General features: G+C 37.9%; 1 protein-coding gene across 1 annotated transcript in view; it reads left to right on the top strand.

Annotated features, from left to right (window-relative positions):
• DNAH14 (dynein axonemal heavy chain 14) overlaps positions 1-17,427 on the top strand; it is a gene marked incomplete at its 5' end in the record, with an annotated part of 163,809 nt that overhangs the window by 101,153 nt on the left and 45,229 nt on the right. Inside the window, 4 exons of the mRNA XM_008072496.2 lie at positions 2,281-2,517; positions 4,707-4,792; positions 10,573-10,729; positions 11,848-12,058. Of these exons, the coding sequence (XP_008070687.1) occupies positions 2,281-2,517; positions 4,707-4,792; positions 10,573-10,729; positions 11,848-12,058 (691 nt within the window). The remainder of the gene's footprint in view (positions 1-2,280; positions 2,518-4,706; positions 4,793-10,572; positions 10,730-11,847; positions 12,059-17,427) is intronic.

The raw sequence follows: 17,427 nt of genomic DNA, 5'->3' as shown, positions 1-17,427 counted from the left end.
GTAGAGATGAGGTCTTACTGCCCAGGCGGGTCTCGAACCCGCAGGCTCAGGCAACCCACTCACCTCAGCCTCCCAAAGCGCGGGATTACAGGCTGAGCCACCAAGCCGGGCTGAGTAACTACTTTAAATATAAATGAATTTAAATCCCCATTAAAAAAACATAGATTGACTGAATGAATAAAAAGCAGGATTCAACTATATGCTGTCTACAAGAGATTCATTTAGATCTAAAGAAACACATAGGCTGAAAGTGAAAAAATTGAAAAGATATTTCATGTAAATGGTAACCAAAGAGAGTAGGAGTAGTTATAATACTAATAATACTAATATCAGATGAAGTAGACTTAAAACAAAAAACCGTCACAAAAGACAAGGAAATACATTATATGATGAAAAAGGGTCAATTCACCAAGAAGATATATAGTAATAAATGTTCATGCATAAAACCTCACAGTTTCTGGATATAGAGCAAACTTTGACAAAATTGAAGGAAGAAATACACAGCAACACAGTAACAGCAGGAGACTTCAGTACCCACTTTCAATAATGACTAGAACAATCAAATGGAAGATGAATAAGGAAACGAAGGATTTGAACAATACTATAGACCAATTGAATCAAACAGACATACACAAAACTGTCTGCCCAGTAAGAGTAGCAGAGCATTCTTCTCAGGTGCACATAAACTGTCTCCAGAATGGACTACATGTTAAGTCACAAAATAAGCCTTAACAAATTCAAGAAGAAATCATACCAAGTATTTTTTCCAAACACAATGGAATGAAACTGGAAATCAATAGTAGAATGAAAACTGGAAAATCCACAAATGTAAAAAATTAACATACTATTAAGCAATCAATGGATTAAAGAAGAAATTGCAAAGGAAATTAGAAAATACTTAGAGACAGGTGACAATAAAAACACAATATATCAGAACTTAGGGGATACAGTGAAATCAGTGCTGAAAGTTTGTAGCTATAAATGCCTACATTAAAATAAAGAAAAGTTCTCAAATGAACAATTTAATTTTTCACCTCAAGAAACTAGAAAAAGAACAAATTAAATCCAAAGTAGCAGAAGAAAGGAAATAATAAACAAAATAGAGAATGAAAAAAATCAACAATACTAAAGGTTTGGTAAAAACCTTTTTTTTTTTTGCTTTAAAGACCAACAAAATTTGCAAACCTTTAGCTCAAGTAACTAAAAAAAAAATGCAAATAATTAAAGTTAAGATAGAAAGAGGAAACATTAAACAGATACACAGATATAAAAGAGTTATAAGAGACTACTATGAACAATGCCAACAAATTGGATAGCCTAAAAGAAATGGGTAAATGCCTAAAGCATGTAATTTACCAAGACTGAATCTTGGTGAAATAGAAAATCTGAACAGATCAATAACAAGTAAGGAGACTGAATTAGTATCAAAACCACCATAAAAAGGTCAGGTGCAGTGGGTCATTCCTGTTAATCTCAGCACTTTGGGAGGCCAAAACAGGAGAACTGTTTGAGCCCAGGAGTTAGAGACCAGCCTGGGTAACACAGCAAGACATCATCTCTACAAAGCATAAAAAAATTAGCCAAGCATGGTGGCATGCCTGTAGTCCCAGCTACTCATGTGGATGAGGTGAATCACCTGAGTCCAGGAAGTCAAGGCTACAGTGAGCCACAGTCGTGCCACTGCCTTCCAGCCAAGATGACAGAGTGATATCCCAACTCAAAATAAATAAATAAATAATAAAATAGAAGAGGAAAATTTCAGGACCAGATTACAACATTGGAGAATTCTACCAAACATTTAAAAAGAATTAACACAAATTATCCTGAAGTTCTACCAAAAAATTGAAAAGGCAGAAATACTCCTAACTCATTTTGTAAGACCATCATTACCCTGATACCAAAGCCAAAGACATCACAAGTAAACAAAACTATAGACCAATATTTCTAACGTATATTGATGCAAAAATCCTCACCAAAATACTAACAAACCAAATTCAACAGTATATTAAAAGGATCAAACACCATAACCAATTGGGATTTATTCCCAGTTTCACAACACTATGAATATAATTAACACTACTGAAGTGTGCACTTTGAAATGGTTAAGATGATAAATTTTATTATTTTTACCACAATTAAAACAATTCCTTTATGTAAATAATTGTTATATAAAATAGCTTGTCCTCAACAACAAATATTTGTTACTTACTTTGTAATGAGTAACTATAAAAAGTAAAGGATTTAGCTCTTCTAATGTGATCATATTTCCTTTTCTGTAAGGCATATTTGAAATACAGAAAAGTCAACATCTTCAGTGGCTGTCAGAGTCCAGGTGGAGGCAGTGCCAGTATGTCAGCAGTCAACTGGAACCATTTTCACTTCTGTGTAAATCCCTTTTATCGAATGTCTCACAATGGGATACTTTTAAGAATAGTACGGCTGTTTATTTTCTGACCAGCACACCTTTCTGTTCAGAAAATGCTTCACTAGAAGAAAGTACAAAATCACCAGAAGAAAGTAAGAAAGCATTCAATGTCTTAATCTAACTTATGTACATGTGTGTGGATTTTTAATATATATATTAATAGCTTACATTATGAAAAATTGGAGGAACATAACTATCTTCTAAGCATGCACTTATTATTATTCAATGTAATCTTAGTAACAATCTTATAAAATGATTGTTATGAACTTCATTGTTGTTGATGAGCACATCTAATAAGAAATCAGAATTTCAGAGAGATTAAATATACCACACTAGTTTCATTACACCACCCTTGTTTTGAACCTTGAATCTGAAAAAGCCTACATATATTCCTCATTTTAATGGATGTGTTTCAAAAATTGATATTTCTCTAAATTTAAATTACTTGCTATTTCCAGCACATCTTTTTTTCTTTTTCCATTTTGAATTATCCTCCCTACTTTTCCCTACCACTTTCACTCCCATTCAGGATACAGCCTAATTTGTTCTTTTTTCCCCCACATTTCTCTCTACTTTACTTCCAGACTTTTACCATAATATACAATTTTATACTAACATAAATATCTTTACACATATATCCTTTGCTTTTATTTATTTATTTATTTGAATCAAGGTTTGACTCCGTCACCCAGCTTGGAGTGCAGTGGCAGGATCATGGCTCACACTCCTGCTTCAGCCTCCCTAATAGCTGGGACTACAGGCATGTGCCACTACACCCGGCTCATTTTTTTTATTTTTTTGTAGAGATGGGCATCTTACTATGCCTTGGCTAGTCTCGAACTCCTGGGCTCCAGCAGTCCTCCTGCCTCGGCCTCCCAAATTGTAGGGATTACAGGCATAAGCCACCACACCCGGTCATAAATCATGTTTATGTTATTAATTGCTGCCAGGTTGCTTTCTTTAAAAGTCTATGATAATTTATATTTCCTCCAGCAATGTGAATGCCCCTTTTCCAATAGAAGTATTGATTTGTTTAGCTTTTGCCTGTCTGAAAAGCTTAAAATACTTTTAACATCCCTATTAGCAAGTTTAAGTATCTTTTCTGATGTCTGTTGACCATTTAGATTTTTCTTTATTTCCTCTTTGACCATTAAAGAATTTATAAGAATTAGTGTTATAGATAATTTTGTCTTATTATATATATTAATCTTTTCATTCAAATATTTCCAAATGTGTGCAGTTGTCTATTGAATTTGTTTTTAGTATGTACTATACAAATGTTCTAATGTTTGTATAGTCAATTATGTCTATTTTTTCTTCTATATTTTAATTTCCAGTCTGATTAAGAAGCTCTCCTCCTCCGCTAGTTTTCTCTCTGAGTCATTCTCATTTTATTTTGTTGCATTTGTAACTAATCTGTTTGGGACCTACAATCTATTATACTGTAAGAGTTAGTAAGTATTATTTAAAATAATTCCTTATTGATTCTTTTTGTAAAGTGAAGATTTTTTATTTTTCAAATAATTCCAAATGCATTCATCTGAAACTAGATTTTCGTGCAAAATGAACTTTTTAGAAGATAAACACACCAGTATTATCTACATTCCAAAAAGCTATTTCTATAATCTAAATTGTATTCAAAGTTATACATTGGGAAAATACCACAGAAACAAAAGGTGAGTGGAAAGGATACCTGTATCTGTGGTAATTGGAAATGAAGACTAGAAGACTTCCCACCTTGCAAGAGATTGGGATTCAGTAGGACTCTATTGCAATGGTAAGAGGGGTTAGTATTTTTTAAATATATAGATATGATGTTTAAGTTTTCAAAAACATAATCTTGTTGCATTTTCATTTGATTCTCATTTCCTATATCTGTTATAGGTGGGTTATGAATAGAAATCACTAACCTCTAGAGTTATGAGTTTATATTCATCAGAAAAATATCACACATGCCAGAGCAAGTTATAGAGTGTTGACTATGTCCTTTGCCTCTCATTTTATTCCTTCGTCTGTCCATCTTCTTGTTATATCACTATTCATCAACCACTTCAGCTGGACCATGAAACTTAAATCTACCTTAATGCCAACCTCTTTGGAAGTATTATGGATAGCTAGTGATATAACACCTCAAATTCTATGAAAATAAATCTCACTTTAAAAGTCAGCCATTTTTTTTAAAACTTCACAATTTTATATCAGGTATTTTCATTGTGATATCTTTTGGTGATATAAAGTATGTGGTTGTTAATATCAATTTATTTCTCTAAATTATATCTAGCTGTACTTTTGAATGAAAATGAAGAAATATGTAATCCTATAAATTTTCCCTGGGAGAAACTCACTCCATTTCAAAGGCTTATTTTGGTAAGATGCAGTATGAGAAAATTTTAATATTCTAAATGTTTTTAGCACTTTATTAGTAACCTAATCCTTCAAAATTAAATTTCTATAAGCAAAATATATTTATTTTTAAATGCCAACATTTAGTGGACATTAATGTTACAGAGAAGCACTTACACTCCACCCTTAATTTTCCTTTCATGTGGAGAAGAGTCCAGTTAGAGTAACATTCCTGCTGTCTCTCTTCCCCTATTCATTCTTCCCTAGAGATGAGGACTCACCAGGTTGGTAAATTTGAGAGATGAGCTGAGAGTACATGGTACAACCCTGTCTTCCCTGTCCCTCTTGTGGTGTGTCTGCCTGCAAAGAGCATACTTTGCTTCTCCATGCCACAACTTGTACAGGAATAGACTCTGGTCTAATGGCTAACCAACACTGTTTGTGACAGGTAAGTCTGTCTAATTTTAGGTTCAGTATCAGGAAGCACATTGTTGCTTTACACCTAAATGACATCCAGCAGCATGGCCTTTATTATCCTTTTTTTTTTTTTGAGTTGGAGTCTCACTGTCACCCAGACTGGAGTGCAGTGGCCGCTCCCGGCCACCGCAGCCTCGACCTACTGGGCTCCGGAGATCCTTCCGCCTCAGCCTTCCAAGTAGCTGGAACCACGGGCACGCGCTAACACACCCGGCTAATTTTTTTTTTTTTTTTAATTGTAGAGATGAGGTCTTGCCAAGTTGCCCAGGCGGGTCTCGAACCCGCGGACTCGGGCAATCCACTCACCTCAGCCTCCCCAGGCACGGGATTACAGACTGAGCCACCGAGCCTGGCTATGGCCTTTATTATTAATGAAGATGGTATTTTTCCTGACACCTCTTTCTCAATTGTTTTAGAATCTGTCTGGGGTAGGAGGTTGGGAGGTTAGGGTTTTGCATGGGTGTCATTTATGAGCCTCCTCCTAAAACATCAAAAGTTTAGTATATGTTAAGTACTTCACATACCTTACTCTGCTTAGCTCTTTTGGAGGGTGGACACAATTATTTCCCCATTTTACAGATTAGAAAATCAAAGCTTATAAACTGCATAATAAAGCCAGGATTGAATCTCACTCAGTTTGGCTCTAAGGTCTATGCTCTTGGCAGTCATACTATATTATACTTTCTCAAGTAGATCATTCTAAATTCATCCTTATTACCTTGAAAACCCTTCCATTTTCACCTTTACCCACCAGTTTAGTGAGGGGAAAATCTCTCATCTCATTCCCCTTAAGTTCCTAAAAATGCCAAACTGGCAATCAATAATTCTTCTTTTGATTTCTGCCTTAAATTTTATTTTTGCAATACTTTAAAATTCACTCTAGATAGAGATTGCAAAAAGAAAGAAAGAAAAAAAAAACAGACTGCATCTGGCACATAGACATGTCTTTTTTGGCCAGAAGTTTTGTTTTTTAACTTTTTTTTTTTTTTTTTTTTTGGCGTCTCACTCTGCCCAGACTGGAATGCAGTGGCATGCTCCTGGCCACTGCAGCCTCGACCTGCTGGGCTCCGGCGATCTTTCCGCCTCAGCCTTCCAAGTAGCTGGAACTACAGGCGCGCACTACCACACCCGGCTAATTTTTTGATTTATTGTAGAGATGAGGTCTCGCCAAGTTGCCCGGGCGGGTCTCGAACCCACGGTCTCAGGCAATCCACTCACCTCAGCCTCCCAAAGAGCGGGATTACAGGCTGAGCCACCGAGCCCGGCTTGTTTTTTAACTTTTAAAGCGCAATTTTTCACTAAACAAATGGACTTGAACCTATGACGATCTAGAAGATTTCTCAATTAGTCAACTTGGGCTGTGAAAACAAAGTACATCAGATTGGGTAATTTATAAACAATAGAAATTTACTGCTCACGGTTCTGGCGGTTGGGAAGTCCAAGATCCAGGACTCAGCAGATTCAGTGTCTGATGAGGGTTTGCCCTATGGATAGTGTCTTCTTGCTATGTCCTCATATGGGCATATGGTCTCCCTCAAGCTTTTTTCTTTTTCTCTTTTTCTTTCTTTTTTTCTTTCCTTCCTTCTTTCCCTCTTTCCCTTCTCTGTCATCTGTCTTTCTTTTGAGATGGGGGTCTCTCTCTGTCACCCAAACTGGAGTGTAGTGGCACAGTTAGAGCTTATTGCAGCCTCACTGTCCTGAGCTCAAGTGATCCTTTCACCTCAGCCTCCCAAGTCACTGAGACTGCAGATACGTGCCACCACACCAGTCTCTCTTTTTTTTTTTTTTCATTTTTTTACAGACAAGGTCTCACTATGTTGCTCAGGCTCCTCAAGCCTTTTCTTGTTTTTGTTTTTGCTTTTGAGTTGGAGTCTTTCTGTTGCCCAGGGTGGAGTGCAGTGGCATGCTCACAGCCACTGCAGTCTCAACCTGCTGGGCTCAGGTGATCCTTCCACATCAGCCTTCCAAGTAGCTGGAACTACAGGCACACGCCACCATGCCCAGCTAATTTTTGAATTTATTGTAGAGATGCCCACCAAGTTACCCCGGCTGGTCTTGAACCCATGGACTCAGGCAATTCTCTCACCTCAGCCTCCTGAAGTGCTGAGATTATAGGCATGAGCCACCATGCCCGGACTCAAGCCTTTTCTTTATACAGGCACTAATCTCATTCGTGAGGGAAGAGCCATCTTGACCTAATCCTCTCCTAAGTTTCTACCTCTTAATACTAACATACTGCTGCAGCTTAGGTTTTAACATATGAATTGGGGGGGAACATCAACATTCAAATCATAACAACTTCCAAGTCTTTAAGTAAAGATAACTAAAATAAGCATATACACTATTGTTTAAATTCTGTGTAAACACATCTTAAACTGAGTTGTTTCCTGTTTTTTATTGTGATAATACAGCATATATATATATATATTTATTATTATGTTATTGGATTTGCCATAATAATCCCTTTTACCTCTTTTTATGTGTGCAATTCAGTGATATTCAGTATATTCACAATGTTGTGCAACCATTACTCCCATCCATTTCCAGAACTTTGTCATCATCTTAAACAGAAATTCTGCACCTATTTAATATTAGTTTCCCATTCTCTCCTCCTGACAATCGCTGGCAACCACCACCCTATTTTTGCCTCCAGTCATGCAATACTCATCTTTGCATGTCTGGCTTACTTCGTTTACCACAATGTTCTCAAAGTTTACCCATGTTATAGCATGTGTCAGAATTTCATTCCTTTTTAGGCTGAGTAATAGTCCATTGTATGTATGTATCACTTCTTGCTTATCCATTCCATTCATCCATTGACAAGCAACAAAGATTGTTTCCACCTTGTGGCTATTGTGAATAATGCTACTAGAACATCAGTATACATACTTGGTTTTTGTTTTGTCTGGGGTTTGGGTTTTGTTTTTGTTTGTTTGTTTTTGAGCCAAAATTTGAAAATTGGGAGATTTCAAATAAAAATCTAGATTTCTAGACTTATCAAAAAATTAGAAAAGCATGTATTGTTTTGAGCCCACATTCCTGAATGGCAACTAGAGCTGAGTAGTGTTTGTCCCTTTGTACACTACAGTTGTCACTGATTATTCCTGACATTGATCCTTATTACTTCCTGACATTGTAGTTGAATGTTAATTGCCACTTAGCAGAATATTTACATGTTTATTTTTCTTTTAGAGGAGAATTCTTTTTTTTCTACCCAATCCACTTTTCTAATTTTCATTTTCTACCTGGCAACTTTAGACAGATTGATACCTCTACTCTACATGTGGGTCATTGGTATAGTCATGACATGAAAATATATTTAAGCTATATTAATTGACAGATACAAAACACTTAACCATCTGTATAGAACAGCTCCATTTGTGGAGAAGAGGGAGTAGATAGAGAAATGCTTGTATGTGTGTAGACATATCTATCAGGAGCCACAGAAAACAATACTGATTTTCTAGGAAGTAGCATCTTCGCTTTTCTATGTATACCTTTTTGTGTCACTTGAATTTTATGTAGCAAGTATGTATTATATGAACAATAAAAATAACTAGATTTTTAAACCCAGACTACATATCCTTTCCTCATTAAGTTCCCCGTGATTTTAGTTTATAAACAAGAAACTTATAAGTATAGTGATCCTATTTTCCAAACCAGAAATCGAAAGACATAGTCTGATAAAGTGTTGCATATACTGAGTTAGACATTTAAAACTGGGCCTGACCTGTAAGAGTCAGAAACTGAGATTAAGTTACAATATATCAGATGGGACAAAGTGGTCTTGTACTTTTAAAAAAGTTTTAAAGAAAAAAAAAGATTAGAAAGAAGGCTTTGCCTGGAGAGGAAAAACATCTCAGAATTCCATCAGGGCAAGGACTTTGTCAAGTTTTTTCACCTCTCTCCACTACTATGGGCTACAGTGCTGAAAAGGGGACAAGGCAGATGACAATGAGGAGATACGAACATGCTGTAAACTTTCAGAACTGTTTGTGGCTGCTTAGAAAAGAGCTACTGAAACTGAATTCAGTAAAACTCTACTTCTTCTGTCTTTTCTTTCTCTCCCAGGCCTGGAAATTAGAATTTACAACAGTGGAAAAATCTAACCAACTTAATTAAATAAAATGTAATAATTTAATCAATAGAGTAAAGGAGGAGCTAGCATCATGATGGTGACAAAAAAAAAAATCATGGTCACATTTGGGAGCATAGTTTCTTTGCAATGATGGTATCAGGAAAACACATCTAATCATTTGTTTCACACAACCAATTCTAACACTGTCTCATTAATTGGATATACTGGGTCTAACGCCAACATTGTCTAATTAATTGGATATACTTAGTAAACTTGGATATTAGACCCCAGATTTTTATGTGCTGCCAATTTTCTTTTTATAAACTATGTGGTACATTTAACTAAAATAAAAATTCAAGATTAGTTTTTCCAAACTGTAACAGAAAAGAACAGAATTCAGCATAATGATTATTATGTAAAACATATAAAAACTGCCAATATTTGACAGTTATTGATGGATGAGATTGTTAACTTTCCATGGTTCAACCTAGTACATCCACACAGAACCAAAAACACATACAGTTTCAGCATTGCCTTAAATGATGGCATCTCAGACACTAAACATGCTCAGGACATATTTTATGGTCAATAAGTAAAGAAATAGAATGTAAGTGATTTATATAAAACAGTTTTTATGGGAACGATCTTTCCTCTGAAATTTGCAATAATTTCCAAGGGACCCTGAACCTCTCTCTACTTACTACATGTGTAGACTGTCTTCAAAATCATTTAGTCTATTTAGAGTTCTATTCAGATTTGTATTCTATTTGCTTAGGCATACAAAGATTGTGCCATTTGTTTATGGTTTAATAATGGAAGAACAAGTAATCTTCCAGGTATGTTATCCTGGATTTTTATCCCTCCAACATCATGGGATTTTCTTGCTCTAGATGTGTACAGCAGAACAGGAATAAACCCAGGGGAAAAGTCTCTTTTTACAGAATCAGAGAATATAACTTGGATTTTTACATCCAAAACAATATCTCAGAGTGTGAAAGAGATAAGAGGCACAAGGTAGCCCTGGTATCTAGGAAGGGCCACATGAGAGTCAAAAGTCTGGTGGCAGCTTAGACCTACCATGCATAGTCTCTCTCTTCATTAAACTTTCACAGCAGGAGCAACACCAGAAACTCCAGCTGAAAAGCAAAAGAATGAATGAATACTTCTTATTTTTGTTTCGTTTTACCATAGAAAATATACCCCTAGGTGGTTTTTACATTTGCCTTATCTTCCTTGTTTTGTTTTCTAGATAAAAATTCTCAGACCAGAACATTTAAATAATTCAGTAAGAAAATTTATAACTGAAAAAATGGGAAATGACTATCTTCAAAGAAGTGGAGTTAATTTGAAAGAAGCATACAAAAATTCCAGTGCCAGAACTCCACTGATACTTATCCAGTCTCACGGTAAGCTGTTTGTGAATGGTTAAGTTAATGGTACAATATCATCCAAAAGATGTGAACAAGTAGGTTCCATGTCAGGACATTCTGTGTTTAAAGTATGTTCCTATCCTTATTTAAACATTTTGGAAAAGAGGCAGATTAAATTTTTCTAAAAATATAAAAGAACAAAGAGGACTAAAACTTCTTGGGTTCAAACAAATATGAAAACTTTTTATCAGTGCTCATTTTCTCCACAGAAAATACCATACAAGCACATACTAGAGATCTGAAAGTTGTGATAGCCCTTATATTTATTAACTATTTTGATTAGCATTAACTTTTGCAAAAATATGTCTGTTATAAAATGAGCTATCAGAAATTGACCCTGATGATCCAGCCCTTGTATTCCTCAAAACTCCAAATGTATTTTTTCCCCATTTTTTGTCTTTGCTCTACAGACCCTAAGTAAAATATTCTCTCCTAAGCAAAATATTTCCTTCATCTTCTGTTCTTCCTAGTCTCCAAATAAAATAATGTCTTTAGAATTTATCATTTTCAAACTTTGATTTCACTACACAAAACCTTGTCTAGAGTGCCTCCATTCGGAAGTTCTCTCATCTAGATCATTTCAAGCACCTGGCTATATGACTGACACACTCATAACAAGTACTGTCCATTTCTTGAAGACTTTGCCCAAGGTGATGTCTAATCTCTAGCACACCTCTTTCCTTTAAGGAGATACCCGAAGTATTACACAACACTTTTGCTAACAAACTTTTGCTGCCAAACTTGTTCCCAAAACTTAGTTGCCCATATCCAGCTGCAAGAGAAGCTAAAAATGTAGTATTTTAGTTGGGTACAAAGCCATCTTGAGCAACAGCTACAGAGGTGGGACAAGTAGGTGTGGGAGTAGATAACCAGCAGGTGCCGCTGTTAAATATTATCATCCCCATGTGTTAAATGACCCGGGTAGTAAGTGGCAGAGCCAAAATTTAAACCATGGGCTCTAATTTCAAAATCTATAGGCCTTCCATGGTGGCTACATCTTCTTCCACCACCACTCAATAAATGCTGGATTGTGTTTTTCAAGAGCAAATTAAATGCATTTACAGTTTTATGCACCACTCCACATTGTTATACAGAAGTGGACCTCACCAATACGCTTCTGAGATTTGCACAAGAGCTAAAAGGAACATCGCATCATGTGACTACCATTTCTCTGGGCCGTGGCCAGGCAGCTAAAGCTGAAGACCTCATTGTTAAGGCACTAACCAAAACACAGCAATGGGTCTTCCTCCAGAACTGCCACCTTGCAGCATCGTTTATGGCAAGACTTTGCACTATTGTAGAATCGTAAGTGTTTGACATTTATTTGTAAGGGATCAGACTAAGTATCAAAACTGTGAAGTGAAACTGGAAATGGCAATGTATACTGTGTATAAACAATGATAAAATAAGCCAGGCTCGGTGGCTCAGCCTGTAATCCCGTGCCTTGGGAGGCTGAGGTGAGTGGAGTGCCTGAGCCCGCGGGTTCGAAACCCACCTGGGCACTTGGTGAGACCTCATCTCTACAATAAATCAAAAATTAGCCAGGTGTGGTAGCACGTGCCTGTAGTTCCAGCTATGGAAGACTGAGGCGGAAGGATCGCCGGAGCCCAGCAGGTCGAGTCTGGGCGACAGAGCGGGACTCCAGCTCAAAAAAAAATGATAAAATAATGTGTTGGACCACTCAGTGGAAATTTAAACTATCCTGTAGCGGGCAGAGAGGCTGTGACACTGAGGCTGTTTTAGAAGTAGCAGATTTATTTGTGCAGGTATGTGACTCTGCAGGCTAATGCTCCCAGGCTGAGCGCCCCGGGAGAGAGGAGAGGGGTCTTATACCTTAGTTTAGGTAAGGGGGAGGGGATCGTGTTAAGCGATTACACATTTTCTTTGGAATTTACACGGTTGTACTCAGCAAAATCAGATTTTTAGAGAACAAATGGTCTTCAGGAAATGCATGGCAAGCAGGGGTTGCAAACTGATAACTTCAAAAAGAGAGGATTTGGGTAAGTTTGTGAATTGGTCACTCTTGTATTTCCAGGAAAACCGTCAGTCTCGACCCCTCATGGGTCTAGACTTAATTTGGTGCATTAACATTATGTGGGCCACAGTTTTTTGTTCAACAACTGTTTTCACAAACTTAGAAATGGCATTCAGCCGGGCTTGGTGGCTCAGCCTGTAATCCCGCGCCTTTGGGAGCTGAGGTGAGTGGATTGCCTGAGCCCACAGGTTCTCCCGCCTGGGCAGCGAGACCTCATCTCTACAATAAATAAAAAAATCAGCCGGGCGTGGTAGCACATGCCTGTAATTCCGGCAACTGGGAAGGCTGAGGCAGAAGGATCGCCGGAGCCCAGCAGGTCAAGGCCGCGGTGGCCGAGAGCGGCCACTGCACTCCAGTCTGGGTGACAGAGTGAGACTCCAACTCAAAAAAAAAAAAAGAAATGGCATTCATAATTATTGGGGCTATGCAATGGAGGATAAGACAAGATTCCACTAACAGGACTATAGATTGAATAATGTACTTAAATCCTCCCAGACCTGAAAACATGTTTTCAAACCAGTTGCTGATTTTTATGCCTTGCCATTTTTGTCCTGGGACATGGGCAAGCTTTCTAATATTGGTGGCTATATTAGTTATTGCTTTACTATTATCATCTATTTGCAAACAACAGTCAGAGCTATTAAATTTACCACATACTCCTCCTTCCACTAGCAGGTAGTTCAAAGTTAAGCGGTTTTGATACATAGCTGCGTGCATTTGGGTTTGTGCTGAGCAACAAACTCAAAAGCCATAGCTGTTTGATTAGTTGTAACTTCTAAGACAGCTTATAACCTGATAATGCAATTTAGCATATATATAGGTGTGTGGTATCCCCAACTTTCATCTTGTGCCCATGCGGCTGAGCCATAAGTATTTATAATTCTCTGGGGTGGCCATTTGTCATCTTTCCAAACCTGGATCCCTCCTATATTAGGAACTTCATCCAGGGATCGAGCATCTCGTGTTTTGAGGGTTTTATAAAGGGGAATGCCAAGTTCATTCCCCCCTTGGGTTAGGCAGAAGGAAAAATCTTGGCTGGATTATTCCTATGGTACATGTGTCTTTTCATAATGCTGAGAGCTGGGCATATGTGACCTTTTCATATATCCAAAATAGCCCTATAGGGGCTTTCCAGATTTACAGAGGACAGATCTGTCCAGCTCTGACTTATAATGGGGATACCTTGAAACAGATTAACTTGTTCAGAGGATAGTACTGTACAGTTACTTATAGTTTGGGTGACAATCGTACATTGAGAAGATTTAGTTACATAAGCAGGTGCCCAATTCCAAACAGGGCTTGTTGGCCACCAGAACAAACTTCTGGATGGGGTGAATAACTATGGAAGACTCTTACATCTGGCCAGATAGTTTCTATACATGTACATGCTGGGTGTGTGGGGGAAGCGATAAACACCCAAATTAGGCAGAAATACATAAAAGCGTAAGAAAACTTCCTATCATAAGAAAGAATGGAAATGCTAGTGAGACCCTTTTCTAACATGTTGAATGGAGACAACTCTTAATTCTATAGCAAATAAAGTCAGTTTTACAGCAATTAAAATGATAAACAGTTTAGCAAAGATAAAGGTTGACAAAGCAAAACAATGGCTTATCAGTAATGTCCGCTGAGTCCTTAAGCTGAATTCTCAACCTTCTGCCAAAGTGAGTCAGTCAGCCAGCCTCCAGTGTGTAGTTAAAACAGGGCCAAAGTATCCTCAGGCTTTTAGAGCAGGGCTTAAGAAATCTGTTCCAGGTTTTCCATCGGCCTTGGTGACCTGGCTTAAAAGAATGGGAATAGCCCGCAAAGCGCTCCTCCTCCTGTATGAAATTGCTCTGCTCTGTGAAGTATTCAACCTCAGTGTCCCTGAGGGGCTGGTCTGTTAAATCTGGATGACTAGAGAGTATTTCATGTATTAGTTTAATGCAATCGTGGTCTGGCTGTCCTGGCTCCATGGGTAGTAAGGTCTTCACTACCTCTAGGTGAATACATGGGTTTTTCACAGAGCATTCCCTGACATCTGACCATTCTAGCATTGGTTAGCCAATTCTGCCTCTTGTATTTCATTAAATTTATTACCACACGAGGTACCCTGACTGTTAGGTGTTGTTTCATAGTTAGTCTGATAGCTTCCGTTATTAGGAGTGCTGTGGCTGCCAGGGCTCATAAACAAGGCAGCCAGCCCTGGGTCACAGAATCTAGCTGTTTGGATAAATATGCCACAGGTCTATGCCATGACTCTAAGCATTTGAGTTAAGGCCCCTACTGCAGTGTCAACGTATTCATGCATGTATAAAAAAAGAAAGGCTTAGTCATATTCGGGAGTCCCAGATCAGGTGTATCGGTGAGGGCCTGTTTAATTTATTCAAAGACCTGTAAATGGGTCTTTTCCCATAGCAGAGGCTCCAATTCACGCACCTTTGAGGCTTCATACAGGGGTTTTGTCATGATAGAGAAGTTAGGTATCCAAATTCTATAGAACCTTACAGTCCCCAAAACTTATGAATTTGACACTGGGTAGTTGGGTTGGTATAAACACACTGCTTGTTTTCTTAATGGGCCATTGTTGTAAACTAATTCTTGTTAGGTTATTATTATGAGCTGTTCCACTTCTTACTTTGAACTTTTGAGTGTACAGATTTAAATGCTTTCAGTTAGTTCCCTGGAGGGGTGAGACCCATTAGAGGCTCCTGAGACTAGAAGTTGCCCATAAATTTAACAATCTGGGAAATAGCATGTGCTAGTATAGGAACAGGACCACCCTTAGGGTCCTTTTCTCTTTTCTTACAACTGTTGGTTGGGTCCTTCCTCTCTTCAATTTTTAGCAGGACTTATTCCCCTGGGATGCTTGGGTTTTCCATGGTCCAGGAAGTTCCTAGGGAAACAAGCTTATGAACTGTGATTAAAATTTGTCCCAAATGGACAACATATTTCCTTATGAGCATTTATGTTTGTGGCCCCATTTCCTTCAGAGGGGTAGGAAAAAGGCCTACCGTTAAACAATTTCAAAGTTTTAACGAATTCCATATCAGGGACTTGGACCCCAAGCGATGCAATACCAAATACCTATGTTCAGTTTACTTGTGTCTCCAAAGGATTTCTAGTGATTATTATGTTAAACCACAAATTGAAAGAGTGTACTGTCTTAGTCCTATATCTGATGGAGTTTGTTTTTTTTTTTTTTTTGGATTTGCCAAGTGGTGGGATAGGCTGCCACTCAGCCTGCAGTAGAATATAATTTTTAAAATGTTTGAACACCTTCTAAAACCCACCTATAGGAAATTTATCTATGTCTAGCCTGTGCTAGCTACCCTGTCTCAATTATTTATTCTTTAGAGATTTTTTGATCCCATAATCAAAAGGAGTACTGAAGGGTGAAGGTCCGTTTTCTATAACTTCTTCAGAGCTGACAGTGGGCGTAGCCCTGTCTAGCCAGATATCAAAAATCTCTCCCTATCTGACGAGGCATCCAGATCTGTTTCAGCAGTGGCATTATTTGCAGGCACTGACTGGAATCCTTGCATGACTGTTATGTGGGCATGAAATTGTTGGATTCAGGTTCAATAAAAGGAATAAAGTCAGGCATACATTTTGACAATTTTAGGTAGTGACTGATCACCTTTTGTACAAAAGCTACAAGGCCTGAAGTTATTAGCATAACTTAAATGATAAACTTTAATTTCTGTGGCTTTATTACAAGTACCAGCCTTTGGAGCTTTTAATGTATTTCTGGACTATAATGGTAGCCTGGCGGATTGTTTTAGACTATAATTTGGACCAGGCACTCAAGTAAATTTTATATAAAATTTGAAGAGAAATCCGAAAATGTTTGGAGACTTGCATCCAGAAAAGACTTTATTATGCCTAGATTGTTTATAGAATTTCTTTTGTCTATATACTTTTTCATAAACTTTCCTCACACCATTTTTGGCATGCTTATACCATTTTATTTTTGCTCTCTACCCCCTTTTTAAAATTTTTAGATAACTATTTGCTTTATTATAGGACAGAAATTTACTATATAAGATCTCTTTTTTTTTTTTTTTTTTTGAGTTGGAGTCTCACTCTGTCGCCCAGACTGGAGTGCAGTGGCTGCTTCCAGCCACCGCAGCCTGGATCTGCTGGGCTCTGGCGATCCTTCCGTCTCAGCCTTCCGAGTAGCCAGAATTACAGACATGCACTACCATGCCCGGCTGATTTTTTGATTTATTGTAGAGATGAGGTCTCGCTGCCCAGGCGGGTCTCGAACCCGCGGACTCAGGCAATCCACTCACCTCAGCCTCCCAAAGGTGCGGGATTACAGGCTGAGCCACCGAGCCCAGCTCTTCTAAATTTATTTAATGATATTCTACTACAAAAGAAGAGCTTTTCATTTTCTTGTATTTACATCTATGTATTTACTTATTTATATCAGTATGGACTCTTTGATTCCCATTTTAGTCAATGTATTGTAATCTGGCACTATTATTTATTTTAATGTTCAATTGCCCCTGATTTGACCAGTGGAACTCTTCAGTTTATTCTTTTTTTTTTTTGAGTTGGAGTCTCACTCTGTCACCCAGACTGGAGAGCAGTGGCCGCTTCCAGCCACTGCAGCCTCGACCTGCTGGGCTCCAGCGATCCTTCTGCCTCAGCCTTC

The sequence above is a fragment of the Carlito syrichta genome, unplaced genomic scaffold (genome assembly GCF_000164805.1).
Source record: "Carlito syrichta isolate Samal-C Ts95f unplaced genomic scaffold, Tarsius_syrichta-2.0.1 Scaffold315294, whole genome shotgun sequence".
Taxonomy (NCBI): Eukaryota; Metazoa; Chordata; class Mammalia; order Primates; family Tarsiidae; genus Carlito; species Carlito syrichta.
Note: the sequence above shows the minus strand (reverse complement) of the source record. Positions and strands in the feature narration are given on the sequence as shown.